This window comes from Chrysemys picta, chromosome 10 (genome assembly GCF_011386835.1).
Source record: "Chrysemys picta bellii isolate R12L10 chromosome 10, ASM1138683v2, whole genome shotgun sequence".
Taxonomy (NCBI): Eukaryota; Metazoa; Chordata; order Testudines; family Emydidae; genus Chrysemys; species Chrysemys picta.
In genome coordinates, this window is record NC_088800.1 from 68,250,013 (window position 1) to 68,270,822 (window position 20,810).

At 40.0% G+C, this 20,810-nt stretch overlaps 2 protein-coding genes across 17 annotated transcripts in view; both read right to left on the bottom strand.

The window, feature by feature from the left end:
* The window catches only part of SNX29 (sorting nexin 29), a 497,538-nt gene that overhangs the window by 353,602 nt on the left and 123,126 nt on the right, over positions 1 to 20,810 (bottom strand). For 14 of the 16 annotated variants that reach the window (XR_010590846.1, XR_010590847.1, XM_042861636.2 and 11 more), the window contains one exon: positions 4,949 to 5,031. Coding sequence is in view for 14 of the 16 variants with exons in the window: in XM_042861636.2 (XP_042717570.1) it covers positions 4,949 to 5,031 (83 nt within the window). In the remaining 2 variants the exon portion in view is untranslated. Of the gene's footprint in view, positions 1 to 1,403; positions 2,894 to 4,948; positions 5,032 to 10,103; positions 12,442 to 20,810 lie in introns of those variants that run through there. The other 2 variants (XM_065558893.1, XM_042861640.2) reach the window with 2 other exon arrangements.
* Positions 1 to 20,810, bottom strand: part of LOC135973815 (uncharacterized) — a 1,510,190-nt gene that overhangs the window by 310,320 nt on the left and 1,179,060 nt on the right. The window lies entirely within an intron of this gene.

Here is a 20,810-nt window from a genome sequence, read left to right on the forward strand (position 1 = left end):
AACACTGATCTATACCATGCCCATCAACAAAGCATAGGAATATTACAATACCCATCACCTAACAAAGTTTCTTCCCCTCAGGTTAAGCTACTTTCCACAAAGGGGAAATAATTCTATATGGAAAAGGGGCCTTTCACTTCAAATTATAAGTGATTGTTGCACTTCTTGATAATGCATACATTTCTATTTTACAAACAAATCACTTTCCAAATAGGTTGTTTACACTGACCTTAGAGTTTGGTGGGGCAGCTAGTACAGCCACTCCCCATCACCAACATGGTAACAGATTGGGACTAAGGAGAGAGGTGGGGAAAAAGCCTCGTGCATTAATGGGACCAAAAATGGTATTACTCATTCCGTTGCTTCCGCTCGACTGATCATTAACCTCACTCTGGTTTAAGATGCTCAATATTACACCATGGTATTACAGAGCCCTAGTAAGCATTAGTATCTGTAACAAATATTACTATTTTAGTCCCAAAGTGAGGTAAGTTCAACCACAAAACATACAGTTGAATGAAATGCAGAGTCCAGACCACAATCCTTTGAAAACAGTGAAGGTGGCCAAGCGGGTCAACAAACCTAGGGTGGACCTCAGAAAATGTGTTTCATAACAAGATATTCAGACCAGAGAATACATCAAGTAAAACATTCCCCACCTTCACAACTGGGGAGGTTTTCTTTCAAGTCAGGAGATATTGCTGAAGATATTCACAGAGATATTGCTGTAGAAAATACATCTTTTATTACCATCCTAGGTGTCTGTTGTAGGCATTGTCTCTCCTGAAACAACTTTAGAGGTTGGTTCTTGAAAACAGTTTTGGGTAACAAATTTTGCTGGTCAGTGTGGATTGGACAAAACATTTTTGACCACAGATAAGCTACTGGTTTTCATTCTTCCATTCATTGACAGCAATGAAGCTGTGTCAATTAACACTAACAGAGAATATGGATCAACTTTTTAGGTATGATATGGTTTAAGCCCATATTTAAAAGTGTTTTAAAACAGGTGAAAGAGTTGAAAACAGTGTAAATACCTTTTTGCCAAAGTTTTAACATGTCATTGGTGGCATACTGGTTTCAGCAAATGCCTTTCAAAAAAAACTATCAAATGTGGGATCAAAGGATAGATGCGATAACTCAGTGCCAAAATGCTGCTTTTAGCCTCTACAAGAGCAAACATTTCTTCTGCATGGTGTACAGCTGCAAGAAATTGAATTACAGCAGCAACTCTCGATGCTAGCAAATAGAACTATGGTCAAGTCACTTGAGAAACAAATCATAAGTACATTGGCAAGCTTCAGAGTTTAAGGCAAAAAGGGACCATCCAATCATCTATTCTGACCTGCCATATATTACACCACCACCACCGAGCACCCACACACTAAACCCAATAACCAAAATTAGACCAGGTATTACAGCCCTCCGGAGACTAAACTATTATGTGCCAGAGGCAGAGGAAAGGAGGAACTGAGGTGTACCAAAGCCCCTGCAATGGCAGGGAACTGATTAAGTGAGATATAACCAGATAATCCTGGCAAGTGACCAGTACTCCATGCTGCAGAATAAGACAAAAAAACAACCACCACCAAAAACCAAGGTCACTGCCAATCTGACCTTGGGAAAAATTCCTTCTCAACTCCACATATGGTGATCAGTTAGCCCCTGAGCATGTGAGCAAGAATCAGCCAGCTAAGCACAGGAGAGAGAGAATTCTCAGTGCCACTTCAGAGCACTGGCCCAACCTATCCAGTGTCCCATCTCTAGCTGTGGCCCTCTCTGATGCTTAAGATGAAGGAGACCAAAAAAACCCAGAATACGTTAGAGGCAGGAGAGGAGAGGAAATATTTTCACTGTAAAAAAAGTGCAATCTACAGGTTGAAGCATGAAGGGCAAATATTTGTAATAAAAAATAATATAAAGAGAGCACTGACACTTTGTATTTTGTGTTGCAATTGAAATCAATATATTTGAAAATGTAGAAAAACATCCAAAAATATTCATAAGAAATTTAAATTGGTATTCTATCACTGTTTAACAATGCAATTAAAACTGATTAATGATTCTTAATTTTTTTAATTGAGTTAATTTGTTTTGAGTTTACTGTGATTAATTGACAGCCCTAATAGTTTAGCTGTTTTCCAGTAAGGTCAGACTTTGATAATTGCAAAACACTACACCACAATATTGATTTAAAGAATTTCACTACAAGAGTAAACAAATTCTTTCATTCACAAAGGACACCAGGAAAAAAAGACTCAAAATGTAAGGATTCAAGTTGTGTATGTCAATGGAAAATACTTCCATATTTAAAGTACTTAAAAGAGCACTGAAAAGATTTTTACTGCCTGTCAAGAATTTTTTCCCTGCTACTTTAGTTCTCCAATAAAAAAGTTTCAATTAAAAAAACCAGACTTTTTTTTCCAGTCTTATACTACACTGCAAAGGAATCCAATTTTCAGTTCCACACAGGACACTCAAAAAATCAAACAAATCTCAGCTTCTCCAAATGTCTCTTTATAGAATAATATGATATACATATGACAAATGGGAGAAGCTTCACAATCAACCTCTATGAGGCATTTAAAGGTATAAGCACAGCAGATCTAGTGGAGGATGAAACTACTTTACCCTTTGTCTTACTCCAACAAAAGTGTAGTCTTCTAGACGTGTCCATTTTACTTTACTATTAAACCTTTCATCAAAGCCACACACACTAATGCACTTCTGAGCTTAATTCCTCTTAATGCAAGTTATATCTAGTACTGGCACTCTCACACGTTTTCAAGGATATTATAAAGAGATAAATGCTGACTCCCACAATGATCTCACCCACATTCTATCCAGGGCCAAATAGACTGAGGAATTTTGAGTGCCACCAGAAGGAGGATCACTGGAAACAAAAATAACACAATATTTAAAAACACCCTCATCTCCTCATTAGCCAAAATTTGCTTAATTCAAAATAAAATGGGTTCTTACTGAACACTTTTAACATCAGAGGTACTAAGCTTACAAACATGCTAGCTTGCTGCAGATGAAACCTGCCCCATTCTAACTACAGTAGAGTCCTTATTATAGGCACCAATTGGGGACTGAGGAGTTCATAAAACAGAAAAAATCTGTAATATTGAATATCTCAAAATTACAGTAGGCATGATGCATATGTGACAGAATGATGCACTGCATCACTGTCTTGTCCTTCAAGGTGATATCAAGTGCATTGAAGGCATCAGAATGTGAAAGGATGTCAATATGTTCTTCATTGGCATAAATTTTACTATATGATATTTTTTCCCCATCACACATTTTTTGGTCTACCAAAAATATTCCCTAGTTTGGCATTTAAATAGTCTCCAGCATAGTGGTATGAGCACTTCCCAAATATCTGAAATAGAAAACACTTGCTCTCTACTCCCAAATTGAACCAGCAGCAATCTATTCAATCATCTCTCATTACAACCATTCTTCCTTCAACATAATGGGCAAAAGTTCATAAAAACATACCTCAAAAGTGTGCCATCACCTTATATATAAATACCATTCTAAAACTCTGTAGAGACCTTGACACTCCTCTACTTGAAAAGTGAAAGACAACTTTTTTATCTATATTCCTAATGCAGAAAAATTGTCTTGTCAAGGAGAGGTAACGTAGACCTATTCTTGTAGTGAGGATGCCTTGCAGCATCTCCCAGATTGGGAGACACCACTTGAGTATTTCTTCCTCATTATTATTAGCGTTTAGGAGCTCTCATCATGAACCTGGACTCTATTGTACTATGCCAGGGGTCGGCAACCTATGGCACGCGGCTCGCCAGGATAAGCACCCTGGCGGGCCGGGACAGTTTGTTTACCAGGTTCAGCCGACGTCCCAGGCCAATGGGGGCGGCGGGAAGCTGCGGCCAACACATCCCTCGCCCGCGCCACTTACCGCAGCCCCCATTGACCTGGGACGGCGAACCGCGGCTAGTGGGAGCTGCGATCGGCCAAACCGGCCAGTGCAGCAGGTAAACAAACTGGCCCGGCAAGCCGCATGCCAGAGGTTGCCGACCCCTGTACTATGCACTGTATCAATATAACAAAGACAGTCCCTGACAAAAAAAAATTAAGTGCCTTAAGCACTGTCCTTTTGCTCTGGACTTGCAGCTGAAGCACTCTCCAAGGTCCTCTTTTAAACTTTTTTAGATGTACAAGTTAGTTAGTTTTTCATTTTCTACAGCACAAAGTCACAAATAAGCATTCCAAATAAACCAAACCATTTTCAGATAGTACTTAACTCAGCTGTAGAAATGATGACCACTTTAGACAGAGATGTAGTTAACTGTCAGCTCTTAATAGGACTGTGTCTTCCTTATAAGTCTAAACATCACCTAGCATGCTTTGGGCACTACTGTAGTATAAATAATAATGGAACAAAAAAAGACACCTGACCTTGGGCTCTGTGGAGTGTGTACCTCACCAACTTTGCAAAACATAAAAACTTTAAGTATCAGAGGGGTAGCCGTGTTAGTCTGAATCGGTAAAAAGCAACAGAGGGTCCTGTGGCACCTTTGAGACTAACAGAAGTATTGGGAGCATAAGCTTTCGTGGGTAAGAACTTCACTTCTTGCATCTGAAGAAGTGAGGTTCTTACCCACGAAAGCTTATGCTCCCAATACTTCTGTTAGTTTCAAGGGCGCCACAGGACCCTCTGTTGCTTTATAAAAACTTTAGTTGTCTAAAATACTCAGACCATTATAACAGCTTGCCTCTTTGTACATTATTATTAGCCAAAACATTACATACTAACGCATGGCTTTTTTTTTTTTTTTTTCAAAAATATTTTCTACGATGTCTCATAATCAATAAATTTTTCACTAATGGACAGCAATCTTTTTGTCAATAATGATGGAATGATATCTGCTATGTGTCTTTCCTGTATAGATTTTTCTCCTCATTTTCTCCTTACCTTCTGCTGTTTGACCTTCTCTTTTCAGCATCTGGACAGCTCCTACATACTTCTTGAGTTGTACTTTCAGCACTTCATTCTCCCTGCAGGTACAACAGTAAGAGAAAAATATTAGTACATTACCAAATATAAAAAGATATCATTTGTTTCAGATGTGAAATGGGTTAAAAATCATCATTCATAAATATTACTATGTTCTATCTTCAAAACTAAAAGCAGTAACCTGTAAAGAGAATTACCACAAAGGTAGTATCTAACATATACGTCAGTAACACTGCAATAGGGAAACTAGTTTTCCAGCATGAGGGAAATATGTGGCCAAGTGAAATATAGGCCAATCAATACAATATAGTAGATCATTTATACTCACAGCTTCTACATTACTTTCTGTCTATATTAAGCATCTCTAACCACATATCCACCATCATCATAGATCTAAGTGACTGTGGCTTGCATGCCAAAAGTACAGCTGGTTAATAATTGAGGGAGGACTATAAACAAAGAAATGCAGTGGTTCACATTACATACTAGTTATTTTATTCTATTTTTCCTATGGTCTAAGTATTTACTGCTAAATGAATAAATAATTAATTCAGAACTTGAAAATGACTGTACTAGTGAAAGAGACTGACAGCCCTCTTTGTAAAAAAAATATTCAGAATGTAATTTTCAACGTACTGAGTAGAATTTAGTAAAGTGTAAGTTATACATTTTTATTCTGCTATTTTTCAAAGTTTATCTTCTACTTCCTTATTATTTTCAATTGGAGAGAAGCAAGTATTTAAATGTCCCACTATTTTTCTGCCTCTTGTGACACTAAAAGCTTTAGTTAAGGTCTGAAATAGAAAAGGATTGTAACAGCTTAAATTTCAAACAAAGATATAAATCAGCCACCCCTTTGAGTTCATTCAATCTCATGAATTCAATAGAAGCATTTATACAGAAGAAACAGAATTTAACTTTGTCAAGCAAGTGAATACAGAAAACCCTTATGTAATAAAGCTTCTAAATAATCTCACTCAACATGGCATAAAAAGCACTTCATACTGCAAATGTTTTGCAAGTGGTTTGGAAGTAGACTCCACCTGTAACAAGAAGAGACTTGGCTTTCCAATAGTTCCCTCAAAACAAGAGGCTTTTTTCAGTATAGTACACACTTGTCACTCTCAAACTACAGATTTATAACTATGCAGAACAGTCTGCCACAGAAAATTAGAAATGAAGATGCAGAGTCAACTGTTTAGAAAGATTGCTTTTCTGAAATAGATATACCAGGTGGAAAAGCCTTGGAGGCACAGTCTCTCTTAGAGGAAGCATGCTAATTTGGCAGTTAGACTGTTTTGGGGGGGGGGGGGAGTATGCAATGCCTCAGAGGCAGTCCAAATAGCAGTCCAAAAAAGGCAGTCCAAAAAACTTTAAAGAGCTACAACTATCCCAATTGATAGTTCTCTCAGGTCCCTACAGAAGGGTATCTTCTGTAGGAGTGCTGCCCGCCCCTCAAGATCCTCTTCCACCCCACTCAAAACATAAAGGGCTGCAAATTGTACTCCAGTAATAGCGCTATGCCACCGAAAGATACCATCAACAGAGTCGATACTAAATTACATTGAACTCTTTTAATTATTTGTTATGCAGGATGAGGAAAGGGGACATTAATGGGAGAATGTAATACTAAATTAACCTTTTTAAAATGGCTAATTTCAACCTAATTATGCAATGCCAATGGAAATAGGACGAATTTTAAACTTTAACACTCTTTTAGAGTTGATATGGGGCTATGAAAACTGGACAGGAACACACTACTTGAATTATTTTAAATATTGTCGAAAGCATGAAATTAGGTGCCAGCAATTGCACTTAATCCTCTACCACACAGCAAGCAGACTTAAATCTCCACAGCAAAAGTCAGAGCGCTCTTACTTTCTCACCATTAATCTGGACTCAACAGAAATTCATTTCTGGTTCCACTTTCCTGGAGGGAAAGGTTTTCAATTTCCAATCATTCTGCAATCCCACAATTGCAGCATCAAATACTGCCTTTGAGTCTGAAAGTAAATCCAACTATTCTGCTAGATTCCCAATCAAGTTCAGCCTAGAATAGTAACAATAGAATTTTTAACTGTAGCCTCGAGTTTCTGTGACACAATCTAATAAAAATATTGAGAAAGTCATACTTATTTTGTCACAATTGTGCTGCCATCAAGCAATCCACACTTCAGCTGCAGCAATTTAAACACTCACTGTTAAAATAAAGGGAGGGCTTTCCCTTGGGACTATCTTAAGAAATGATTACTATATAAAAATGACAATATAGAACATTAAAGAGATCAGAATTCTTAGGAATTTACTGGAAAATAGGCTGCTGCTATATTCTTTATTTAAAGGCCATACAGTTGTCAAGTCAGATTTCTGGTCAATGCAACCTCAGTTTAATTCAGTCCCCTAATAGCAGTTTGCTAAATCCTGTGGGGAAGGAACTATTCATTACTTAACTATGAAATTTTAATAAAGTCCTTGAATGTTTTATGCATTTTAGGATATTTTTAATTTCCTAAATATGTAAACTACAAAAACAAGTCTTTTTTTCTTCAGATGGAAAGGAGAGAGGTGAGATTTAGAATAAGAAAACACAGAAATATTGTTTAATCTCATGTATTAAATGATGATAGGATTAGGTAACTCATTCTTGGAAAATACTATATTTTATACCAAAATCATGGAGGAAACATTTGTCATTAACAGTGCAGACTTATCTATATTTATAACTATCTTCAGTTTCGAATTAGGAGGGTTAACCATCAAAAGAATCGCAAGGCATGATAAACACTAGAATTTTAAAGAAGCATTTTTAAGTTTGGGAAGAGAACTAATACCATTTAAAAATATTAAAATTATACTATTGTACAAAGAACTCAAAAAAAAAACAACCCCAAAGTACACATTCACTTCACAAAGGTGGTTAAATCACATAGGATTTCCTTATTAAGACAATTTCAAATCAAGCTATCATAGTTCAGTTCACATCTCATTTTCAAATGTGTCTCTTTATAAATCAATTGGCCTAATATTACTTATTAGTCCTGAACATTTATTTTATAAGACCAGCAGCAACAATCTAAATTCTAACATAGCACCCATCCCTGTGGTGTGTGAATTTCTATAGCTTTTTATCTAAGGATCTCAAGACACATAACACCTGATTTAACACCCACGGAAATGGTCTTTCCATTGACTTCACGGGAGTTAGATCAGGCTTGAGGGAACTTTGATTGGAACTGGGAGGGAAGAGATAGGGAGCAGAAAAGGAGCTAGGGACTGTGGGGAAGGGACAGATTGGCTGGACAAAGTTGAGTGGGACAAGGAGTGGGGTTTGGGGTGGGCAAAGAGCAAGAGACAGGACTGGAATAAGGACAGTGTGGAGAAGACAGGAACACGTGTCAAACAGGTGGAGCAAACGTGCAGAAAAGTCTGTTCCCACTAAAGCACACTCTCCTCCAGAACCTGAATAGAACCCAAGATTCTCAAGTATTCCTCTGCAGTGAGTAAATAGCTGTGAAACCCACTAGAAAAGCGTGCCTCTCATCTCCCTCTAATGGCTGGCCCACAGAGGACAACAACCTACTATTGCTATCAGTGTGTTAGCTCAACTACCAGAGGTCTATGCTGTGGATCGAAAGGTTACAACCCTGCTGATGACCCATCTAGATGTCAATATGATGCCAAATAACAGAAATTCTGTTTTTTCAGTATGCTTTTTTAAAACCCCAGGAAATAACACACAAAAATTATGTTTAAAAAATGCTAAGATTGATAAGGCAATCATGCAAAAAAGTTAGAAAATGATAGATCTAAGATTGCTCATGCAACCTTAATTCAGCCCCCTCCTCCTCTTCCCTGTATACAGTCTTTTATTTGAGTATGCGACTTATAAACTAACCAGGTGACTCATTTTTGGGGGGGGGGGTCAAAATTACACGCAATTTCCCATTTTTGTGTAGACAATATTACAAAGTTTGCTTTTGACAAAACAGATTTGTTTTCCAAATGCTCGTTTTTAGTAGGATGATTAGACAAATACAGCATAAACCTACATTTCAATATAAAAAGTGACAGCTTGTATACATCTCTAAAGGCAAGGGGGATTTTTGTCAAACTAATATTCAGTCTGAAATTGATTCAAGTAGTAGGAGGTGGTTGTCAATAGTTTTGCAACTGTATTCCACATCAAAAAATATGGAACGTATTTCAAAGTTTTAACAAATGTGAACATTTTGTATTTCAAAAATTCATTGGTTATTAACCTTTTATCAAAACATGCTTTTCAAAGCTAATTTCACTGGCATAGATAATATTGTAGCTTCTCGAGACTTTATAATTAAATGATATAGTTAGCTTTTTCCTGTGTAATTTTTCCCCAAGGCAAATCAAACAATTACAGACTTTCTTGACTAGGGAGTTTCTGCCTTTGATAACAGTATTGCTTTGAAAATAAAGTAAAAATATGTCACTAACAGTCACAAAGCACTATTGGACTATAATGCATTACAGGCAAAAGAACAGAACACATTTCGCAGGAAAGTAAATATTAAAATTCCAACAGCAATCCAAGAAAAACCAGGAACTTGCTAAAAGGAAGACGACAATAGGCTGTACTCAAAGGTGAACTTTTGGACTTCTAGTGGAGTTCCTCCAGGATTGGTTTTGGGACCAATCTTATTTAATATTTTGATTAATGAGGTAGACACAAAAGGTAGGAGTGTGCTAAAGAAATTTGCTGATACAAAGTTGGGAGGATTCAATAATACAGAGGAGGATTGGAATATTATAGAGCAGGGGTCGGCAAGGTTTGGCACGCGGCTCTCCAGGGTAAGCACCCTGGCGGGCCGGGCCATTTTATTTACCTGCTGACGCGGCAGGTTCGGCCGATCGTGGCCCCCACTGGCCGCGGTTCGCCATCCCGGGCCAATAGGGGCGGCGGGAAGCAGTGCGGGCAAGCGATGTGCTGACCGCAGCTTCTCGCCGCCCCCATTGGCCCGGGACGGCGAACTGCGGCCAGAGGGGGCCGCGATCGGCCGAACCTGCCGCGTCAGCAGGTAAATAAAACTGGCCCGGCCCGCCTTGGTGCTTACCCTGGCGAGCCGCCCGCCGAACGTTGCCGACCCCTTATAGAGGAAGAACTGGATGGCCTTGAAGACTGGAGTAACAGAAACAGGATTAAATGTAATAGGTCAAAATGCAAGGTCATGCACTTAGGGTTTAACAACAAGAATTTCTGCTATAAGCTGGGGTTTGTCAGTTGGAAGCAACAAAGGAGTAGGGAGACCTAAGTGTGTAGGTCGACCACAGGATGACTATGAGCTGCAAATGTGATGCTTCTGCAAAAAAGGCAAAGGCAATCGTAGGATGTATCATGTGAGGCACTTCCAATAGAGACAGAGACGTTATTAATGTCATTATACAAGGCACGGGTAAAACCTCATTTGGAATAATGTGTACAAGTCTCCTCACTCATATTTCAAGAAAGAGTAATTTAAATTGGAACAGGTGTAGAGAAGAGCTACTAAAATGATCAGGAGAATGGAAGACCTATCTTATGAGATATGACTAAAGAATGTGGCTTGTTTAGATTAGCAAAAGGAAGGCTGAGAAACATCAGGGGTAAACACCAGGGACGGGGAAGAGCTATTTAAGTTAAAGGATAATGTTGCCACAAGAACAAATGGGTATAAACTGGCCATGAACAAATTCAAGCTGGAAATCAGGTGAAGGTTCTGAAACAGCCTACCAGTAAGACAGTGGTTCTCAAACTGGGGGTCATGACCCTCAGGGGGTCACAAGGTTATTACATGGGGGTCAGAAGCTGTCAGCCTCCACTCCCAAACCTCACTTTGCCTCCAACATGTATAATAGTGTTAAACATTAAAAAAAGTGGGGGGAGGGATAGCTCAGTGGTTTGAGCATTGGCCTGCTAAACCCAGGGTTGTGAGTTCAATCCTTGAGGGGGCCACTTAGGAATCTGGGGCAAAAATCAGTACTTGCTACTGCTAGAGAAGGCAGAGGGCTGGACTTGATGATCTTTCAAGGTCCCTTCCAGTTCTAGGAGATAGGATATCTCCATTTATTTATTTAATTTATAAGGAGGGGGTCGCACTCAAACTGTGTGAAAGGGATCACCAATACAAAAAATTTGAGAACCACTACAATAAGAGTTCTTGGGGTGTGTGGTTGACTGATCAGTTCGTAACTCAGGTGTTCATAACTCTGAAGTTCTACTGTATCTCACTTAATTTCCTGCCATTAAAGGGGTCTTGGGCACTGGTGCACCTTGATCCCTTCTATTCTCTGCCTGTGGCACATAATTAAGGCTGCAAGTTTGTCACAGAGGTCACATTTGTCATGGAGCTGCGGGGGCAGTGCCTGCAGTAGCACTAGATTCCCATTACTGATGTGAGAATCATGGCTTCCAAGACTCTAAAATGAAACACAGCTAATAATGCTTAAATAGGGCATTAATTTTCAACAGCAGTGTCAAGCTTCTTCACTATTTTAAAGGAATGGTTATGGTAAGAAATTCATTCTTACACATGTATAAAATATTGCTTTGCTGAAGACAGGCATTCTATTTTCACAATAACTATTAATGATACACAGACCGATACTTCCTTAGCAACAGTTAATACTGTTCATACTGCCTTTCTTTAAAACTACATGAGAAGAAGAATCATCAAGTAAGCAGTGATTGCAAGTCTTCCAATAGTTAAAAATCTCTATTTCCGCAGTAATTCTGAAGTTGAAGTAATTATCTCTATCCCCATTTTATCTTAGACAACCTAGTACTCAAAGAAACACTGCTTAAAATTACTCAAAAAAACCCCAGAACTACTCCATCTTTATGTATTTTGGCAATATAAAAGTGTCAAAATTTTGCAAACTGAAATGATTCTTAATATGACTGCACTTAGTTTAATGTACCTGCCTTTTAATTCATTTTATATAAATAATACTCTATGCAAAACAGAAAATTCTACAAATCAAATGCAATTCCTCGCCTACATTATACGTCAACTCTGAATAGCTAAGGTTCCAAAACTGTAATATACTGAAGCAACCAAATATAGATAAGCTACGCCAATAATAATGGCTATACAAGTGATGCAAAATTAATCAGGGTGGCAGCTGGAGGAGCAGGAGGCAGTTGCTGTTCAAGGACTGACTCAGTAGCCTTGGCAGCTGGCAGACACCGAACTCATTCAGCACCAGTTCAATAAGCCTCTCCAGTAGCGAATGCTCCCATTCCCTTTGGCCTCCTGCTCCATGAACCAGTTCATTAGCAGTGACTCCTGCTGAAGAGCCTGCTCCTGCTGTGCCCTGAGGAATTCAAACTGCTCCTGATTTCTCCTATCCATCTCTATGAACAGCTTTTCCAGGGTCCTTCTCCATCTGCCTCTGATGTCCTCCTTGCCGAAGGGTTTTCCTCTCAGGTACCAAAGGTCCTGCCAATTCAAAGACAAAAGTCGCATAATATTTTTTTTTCCTTTGGAAGAAGCTGAGAAATCCTCCCACATAACACAACTTTTCTGTAGAAGGCCACCATTTCGATACTTTTCAGCATTCCAGGAATGCAACTGTTGGACTATTCTTGATTTTCAGACAACTTTTGCAGCCCATGAGGAAGGAGCAGAAGCTTCTAGTGGTAAAATACAAATACTAATGTTTTAAAAAACATAAAAATGTTCATAGTGTCTCAAGGGGACGGAGGGCGGAGCAGTTCCTTCTAGGGCCTATATTGCCATTTGAAATTTCTTCTCCAGATGTTGGCAAGTCTTTAAAGAACATGGCAGTTTTCAAGGTACCAAAATGGAAGAAAGAAGTCTTCCAGTTTTGTGAAAGAGATCCAGCAATCTAAGCCAGAGAGATGTTTCTGCTAATGTTCCCCTTTACACGTTGCTGAATGGAGGGGTTTGGTCAGTTATGAAGGTGGACCAAGCAGATTTGCACTGCCGTTGAACCTCAAGACTCAGCTAGAGTTTCTGCTACACCAGAAATTTGCTTAAATATGCTTAAAGGTCTGGCAAGCAATTCAACTGGAAGTTAACTATATTCTCAGCTAACATACAGCGTTTCTGTGCAAAGGGAGATGCAAACCACAAACACTGCTCATCTGACCCACTCAGGAAAATCCTGTCCTTGTGCCTACATAACAACAGTGAAATGGACAGGGAAAGAAAGAGACACACCACAACTTTAATTTCCTGAAGTTTCACATCAGCACAATAAACCACTTGCCTCTCTGTTGCAAAGGGACACTGCACTGTGTTTATTCAACTGCCAGGCTGGATCCTTCTCCCATTCCCATTTCCCCCAGCCTCTGCAGCATGAGGAGACCAGACGTCAGGGACAGGGATGGTAAAAATTGTGTCATCTTCCAAGGGGCAAAGGATTGATGCGACTAACTTTTCCTCAGACATATGATACGGCTAGCTTCTCGCTGGAACATATCAAGGGAGACTATGTCAGGCTGGGAAAGACGCTTAAGAAAATCGAGGCTCAGGTGATCTTCAGTGGGATTCTGCCTGTTCCCAAGGAAGGGCAACAAAGGTGTGACAAGATTATGACGATCAACAGATGACTCAGGCAGTGGTGCTATAAGGAAGGCTTTGGGATGTCTGGCCATTGGGAGGCATTCATGGACAGAGGACTGTACTCTCGGGATGGACTTCACCTGAGTAAGGAGGGAAATAGACTTCTAGGATAGAGGCTGGCACAACTGATTAAGGGAGCTTTAAACTAGGAATTTGGGGGAGATGGTTGGGAGATGTCCAGGTAATCTCCATGCCGGATTTTAACATTGAGAGGGAAGAAAACCAAGTAAGAAAGGATACAGCCATGGGTAGGAGAACGGACATAAGGAGGAAAGTTAGTGTAGATACCAGTCTAATAGGTGATACTGACGGTAGAATGTCTGTGCCTAATCGGGTAAAGAATGTGAGCGAAGCCAAACAGCAAAAATTAAGATGTTTGTACACCAATGCGAGGAGCCTAGGTAACAAAATAGAGGAACTAGAGCTACTGGTGCAGGAAGAGAAACCAGATATTATAGGGATAACAGAAATATGGTGGAATAGTAGTCATGACTGGAGTACAGGTATTGAAGGGTATGTGCTGTTTAGGAAAGACAGAAATAAAGGCAAAGGTGGTGGAGTACCATTGTATATCAATGATGAGGTAGACTGTAAAGAAATAAGAAGTGATGGAATGGATAAGACAGAGTCTGCCTGCGCAAAAATCACATTGGGGAAGAAAGCTACTAGAGCCTTCCCTGGGATAGTGCTTGGGGTGTGCTATAAACCACCGGGATCTGATTTAGATATGGATAGAGACCTCTTTAATGTTTTTAATGAAGTAAATTCTAATGGGAATTGTGTGATCATGGGAGACTTTAACTTCCCAGATATAGACTGGAGGACAAGTGCTAGTAATAATAATAGGGCTAAGATTTTCCTGGATGCAATAGCTAATTAATTCCTTCACCAAGTAGTTGCTGAACCAACAAGAGGGGATGCATTTTAGATTTGGTTTTGGTGAGTAGTGAAGACCTCATAGAAGAAATGGCTATAGGGGACAACCTTGGTTCGAGCGATCATGAGCTAATTCAGTTCAAACTAAATGGAAGGATAAACAAAAATAGAACTGTGACTAGGGTTTTTGATTTCAAAAGGGCTAATTTTAAAAAATTAAGGAAATTAGTTAGGGAAGTGGATTGGACTGAAGAACTTGTGGATGCAAAGGTGGAGGAGGCCTGGAATTACTTCAAGTCAAAGTTGCAGAAACTATCAGAAGCCTGCATCCCAAGAAAGGGGAAAAAATTCAGAGGCAGGAGTTGTAGACCAAGCTGGATGAGCAAGCATCTCAGAGAGGTGATTAAGAAAAAGCAGAAAGCCTACAAGGAGTGGAAGATGGGAGGGATCAGCAAGGAAAGCTACCTTATTGAGGTCAGAACATGTAGGGATAACATGAGAAAGGCCAAAAGCCGTGCAGAGTTGGACCTTGCAAAGGGAATTAAAAACAAAAATAAAAGGTTCTATAGCCATATAAATAAGAATAAAACAAAGAAAGAAGAAGTGGGACCGCTAAACATTGAAGATGGAGTGGAGGTTAAGGATAATCTAGGCATGACCCAATATCTAAACAAATACTTTGCCTCAGTCTTTAATGAGGAGCTTAGGGATAATGGTAGAATGACAAATGTGAATGAGGATATGGAGGTAGATACTACCACATCCAAGGTAGAAGCCAAACTCAAACAATGGGACTAAATCAGGGGGCCCAATAATCTTCATCCAAGAATATTAAAGGAACTAGCACATGAAATTGCAAGCCCATTAGCAAGAATTTTTAATGAAGCTGTAAACTCAGGGGTTGTACCATATGACTGGAGAATTGCTAATATAGTTCCTATTTTTAAGAAAGGGAAAAAAAGTGATCCGGGTAACTACAGGCCTGTTAGTTTGAAATCTGTAGTATGCAAGGTCTTGGGAAAAAATTTGAAGGAGAAAGTAGTTAAGGACATTGAGGTCAATGGTAATTGGGACAAAATACAACATGGTTTTACAAAAGGTAGCTCGTGCCAAACCAACCTGATCTCCTTCTTTGAGAAGGTAACAGATCATTTAGACAAAGGACACGCAGTGGATCTAATTTACCTCAATTTCCGTAAGGCATTTCATATGGTTCCACATGGGGAATTATTAGCTAAATTGGAAAAGATGGGGATCAATATGAAAATTGAAAGATGGATAAGGAACTGGTTAAAGGGGAGACTACAATGGATCATACTGAAAGGTGAACTGTCAGGCTGGAGGGAGGTTACTAGTGGAGTTCCTCAGGGATCAGTTTTGGGATCAATCTTATTTAATCTGTTTATTACTGACCTTGGCACAAAAAGTGGGAATGTGCTAATAAAGTTTGTGGATGTCACAAAGTTGGGAGGTATTGCCAATACAAAGAAGGACTGGGATATCATACAGGAAGATCTGGATGACCTTGTAAACTGGAGTAATACCCTGTTTCCCCGAAAATAAGACAGTGTCTTACATTAATTTTTGCTCCCAAAGATGCGCTAGGTCTTATTTTCAGGGGATGTCTTATTTTTCAGAAATGAAAAATGCCTTATTATCGGTGGATGCCTTATTATCGGGGAGGTCTTATTATCGGGGGGATGCCTTATATTACAACGAGAGGCAAAACTGTAAGTAGGCCTTATTTTCGGAGGATGTCTTATTTTCGGGGAAACAGGGTAGTAATAGGATGAAATTTAATAGTGAAAAGTGCAAGATCATGAATTTAGGGATTAACAACAAGAATTTTTGTTATAAGCTGGTTGGAAGTAACAGAGGAGGAGAAGGACCTCGGAGTATTGGTTGATCACAGGATGGCTATGAGCCGTCAATGTGATATGGCCGTGAAAAAAGCTAATGCGGTCTTGGGATGCATCAGGCGAGGTACTTCCAGTAGAGATAAGGAAGTGTTAGTACCGTTATACAAGGCACTGGTGAGACCTCATCTGGAATACTGTGTGCAGTTCTGGTCTCCCATGTTTAAGAAGGATGAATTCAAACTGGAACAGGTACAGAGAAGGGCTATTAGGATGATCCAAGGAATGGAAAACCTGTCTTATGAAAGGAGACTCAAAGAACTTGGCTTGTTTAGCCTAACCAAAAGAAGGCTGAGAGGAGATATGATTGCTCTCTACAAATATATCAGAGGGAAAAATACCAGGGAGGGAGAAGAATTGTTTAAGCTCAGTACCAATGTGAACACAAGAACAAATGGATATAAACGGCCATCAGGAAATTTAGACTTGAAATTATATGAAGGTTTCTATCAGAGGAGTGAAGTTCTGGAACAGCCTTCCAAAGGGAGCAGTGGGGGCAAAAGACATATCTGGTTTCAAGACTAAGCTTGATAAGTTTATGGAGGGGATGGTATGATGGGATAGCCTAATTTTGGCAATTAATTGATCTTTGACTATTAGCGGAAAATATGCCCAATGGCCTGTGATGGGATGTTAGATGGGTGGAATCTGAGTTACTAAGAGAATTCTTTCCCGGGTGTCTGGCTGGTGAGTCTTGCCCACATGCTCAGGGTTTAGCGGATCACCATATTTGGGGTCAGGAAGGAATTTTCCTCCAGGGTAGATTGGCAAAGGCCCTGGGAGGTTTTCGCCTTCCTCTGCAGCGTGGGGCACGGGTCACTTGCTGGAGGATTCTCTGCACCTTGACATCTTTAAACCACGATTTGAGGACTTCAATAGCTCAGACAAGGTTAGGGATTTGATACAGGAATGGATGGGTGAGATTCTGTTGCCTGCGTTGTGCAGGAGGTCAGACTACACAATCATAATGGTCCCTTCTGATCTTAAAGTCTATGATTCTATGATTTAACCAAAGTGTTCTACGGCTGTGTTCTGTTTCCTTCCTGGACCTAACCCCACCTGACCCCTCCACTTCCCACCCTATCTCACCCCATAAATCTGCATGGCTCCTGTTTGTACAAAGCACCGAACTGCGTAATCTTCCAAGGGACAAAAGACAGCTGTTACTAACTTTAGAACTGCAACTGTGAGTCTTTTACAACTGTCCTATTCCTAACTGGGACCCTTCTAACCCACCCCTTCCCCCAGTTCACACCTGACTGTGCCTGTCCAAGGAATGCACAGACAGAGGAGCACAATGATTTTTTCCTTAACAGTCTGTTCTTAAGAAGTATCTTTAGCCAAATGCATAATAGTTGTTAATCAGACATCAATAAAATCATTGACCTGTAACTGTGTCCTGCTTGGGGACCATTTTGGGATAAATGGATGGGGCTGGATGGAGGGGAAAGTTGGAGAAGTTTGGTTAGGGCATGACAATGGCATGCTTTCAGCACTGCAATTCAAACAGTTCAGAGACCTAGTAACACATGGTATGTGGTCTAGGGAGGAAAAGTCAGTGCACAGTACTTCAAAAGCCTTCAATATTAAAATCAGGAATTCAACACCAGAGCAAGAGGAGACGTTTGAAGTCAGGGTGTGGGTCCAGTGCAACTTATCAGTCTCAGGTTCTGGTTCCTGCCACGACTCAGGGTCCTCCTCAGGTTCGTTGAGGAGGCTTGCTCAACCAGCTTCTCTGAATAAAGGTACAGAATCATATGTTCTTCATCCTCCAGGTCTTCTGGGGCATCCTCGATGGGTCCCTGTTGCTTCCTTGCCCTTGCCCTCATCAGTATCCATCAGGCAATGAAGCCAGCAGGGCTGAGATGGAAATCATGAGCCACCTCTGGCTCTGTACTGGGAGCCTGTGACAGCTCCTCATAGAAGGGGCATGTACAACAAGCCCTCCCAGCATGATTGTTCGAGTCTTTGGCCTTCCTGTACATGAGACTCAAGTGCTTGATGAGTTCCCGGCACTGGGCCAGAGTCCGCTGAATGCCCACCTGCTCCAGCCTTTGTAAAATTCCCAGTACAGGTGAATGTTTCTGACACTTCAAGAGAAGTGGTGGAGGACAGTGTACTCCAACCATACACTGATCAGCACCCAGGTATGGTAGAGGGGCCAACCAGCTGCTCTTGGAGCAGGATCCATTTTCACCTGTATTGATCTGTAAAGAATGCAGCGGAAAGCTGTTCTGATATGGCCAGTGCAACTTGCTACTATCACTGAAAATGGGGAGACAGGGACCTTTATGAACTGGGAAAGGGCCAGGAAGAAAAGGTGCGTTGTGGAAATGGGGTAGAGCACTATTGAAATTTGAGACCTGGTACATGTCCCTTACACTTATCCAGGTGCAAACTTACACAGATATGGGACCATGCCACAGATGAGGTATGTTCTTACCCACACCTCTCAGGCATGCTAGCTCACTCGCCCCTCTCCTTGCCTTCAGATATGTGCTTCTGGGGTTTAGGTGCAGACAATAGGGGAGTATGGCACAACCATGCACACTGAGGCATATAATCACTAGCGTAGACATACCATAAGGCAACTGCTCTCCAACCCCTTATACTCCAGGACTGTCTTTCTATCACAGTTCCCTTCATCACATAGTTCCCATTCTTTTCCAATGAATCCAACTCAACCTCTTCATCACCCATCACAGCTCCGCTGGGAGCAAAGAAGCGGGTGGAAGTGGCTGCATGCAAGGAGGGTATAGAAATAAGTGGGAATAATGAGAGAATAGTGAAGTGGGGAGGAGGATGGGGTCAGAGAGAAGCAGCAGTATGCATACAGTTAAGGTCAGAAGGCCTGTGCTATGGGAAGAGTGCGGTATTAGGGAGACCAACATCTCTCTCCATACTCCCACCTCAGCTCTCACGGCAGCACTGACTTGGTGCACAAGATGGTAGTGCAGTGAGGAATCTTTCAAGCACTCATATCCAAGCTCGGATAGTGTCAGGGAACCTTAAAGAGCTGTGACAGTCGGGTTCAAGGAATGTACTAATGAGAACTCTTGACATGTGTCCAGTCTCCCTCATATCGCTGATTATAACAACCACTAAGAACTGGGACATACAAATAGCTATGAGGAAGGGTGACAGTTGATTGAGATACCTCTGATGATACAATGGTCGTACTAGAGGAACCCGAGCCGTTAACCTGGGCTTTTCCATACTGTCATAACGTTTAGATACAAAAATAGTTAATAACTCGGCTTAATTATAACCTTGTTTCAAATGTAGTCTATGCACAAGATTTCAATGGGTTTCACTTATGTGAAAAGTTTGAAGACTTTGTGTTATTCCATTATTAAGATCACTTAGAAAGACAAAAACAAAGGTCTGAGACTATTAATTTAAAGGTCTCAATTTTAATTTTAGCTCCAACCAATTAACTTGTAAATTCTCATAAAAATCCTTCTGTAGTAAAAGAATAAATGCTGTAATTTGGGGGCATATACACTGCATTCTTCATACAGAACAAAAACGTTGAAACCCAGCTGTAAGTATAACAATCTCATCCCACAGTACATCTGTGGAACTGTGGCTAGCGCCTTCATAATTTGTGATCAGATAGCTCCTGAAGTCCCAGTTAGAATCATGGGCCTTCCCCGGGAAATATCATGGAGTAGTTAATATCTATATCATATGTCAGATAGCCATGCTTAAAATCTTTTATGTGGTGGCTGCTGAGTTTTTGGCTTGCTCATATGTGAAAGTGTTTAGGTCAGGTGTAATGCCCCTAAAGATATCCAACTACATCATGAAAATCATGTTTCACTTTGATTAACCAGTTCAATTAATGTGAAACAAATCAATTAAGAAATGAATCATTAACAGTTCAAATATAATTAGTAATGTACATGAACATCAAGACTTTTTGGTTTGATGCACTTTATCCTTTTACATGCTATACTTATGAATACTCATACGCACAACTAATTAAGCTTTTGGCATTTTACTCTGAAGTAACGTCAACCATCTCTTATCTTAGGCATAAGTTTCTCAGGTTTTTTCATTGCTTTACTTTCGATTTTGCAACAGTCTGATACAAATAAATATTTGCTACAGTTTTGGCCTTTTTATTGAGAACAGATTTATTTCAAAACTCATTTTTACCTATCCATAAATAGTTTCTTGGAAGTTATGTTAACAGACAAGATTTTTTACTTCTTCGGGAATTTTAGTGCACAGTACCGGTAGTTGTTTATAAAGATAAAATAAAACCAGATAATGCTTTAGCTCTAGAGTCTCTCTTGGATTTTTGGTTTATGAAGAATAATCAAAGACATTGGCTTTATACAATGCCTTTCCTCACCTCCCTTGCCTGTATACATCTGAATCTATACTCTAAAATATTGAAGTTGGGAAATGCTGTAGTTTGTG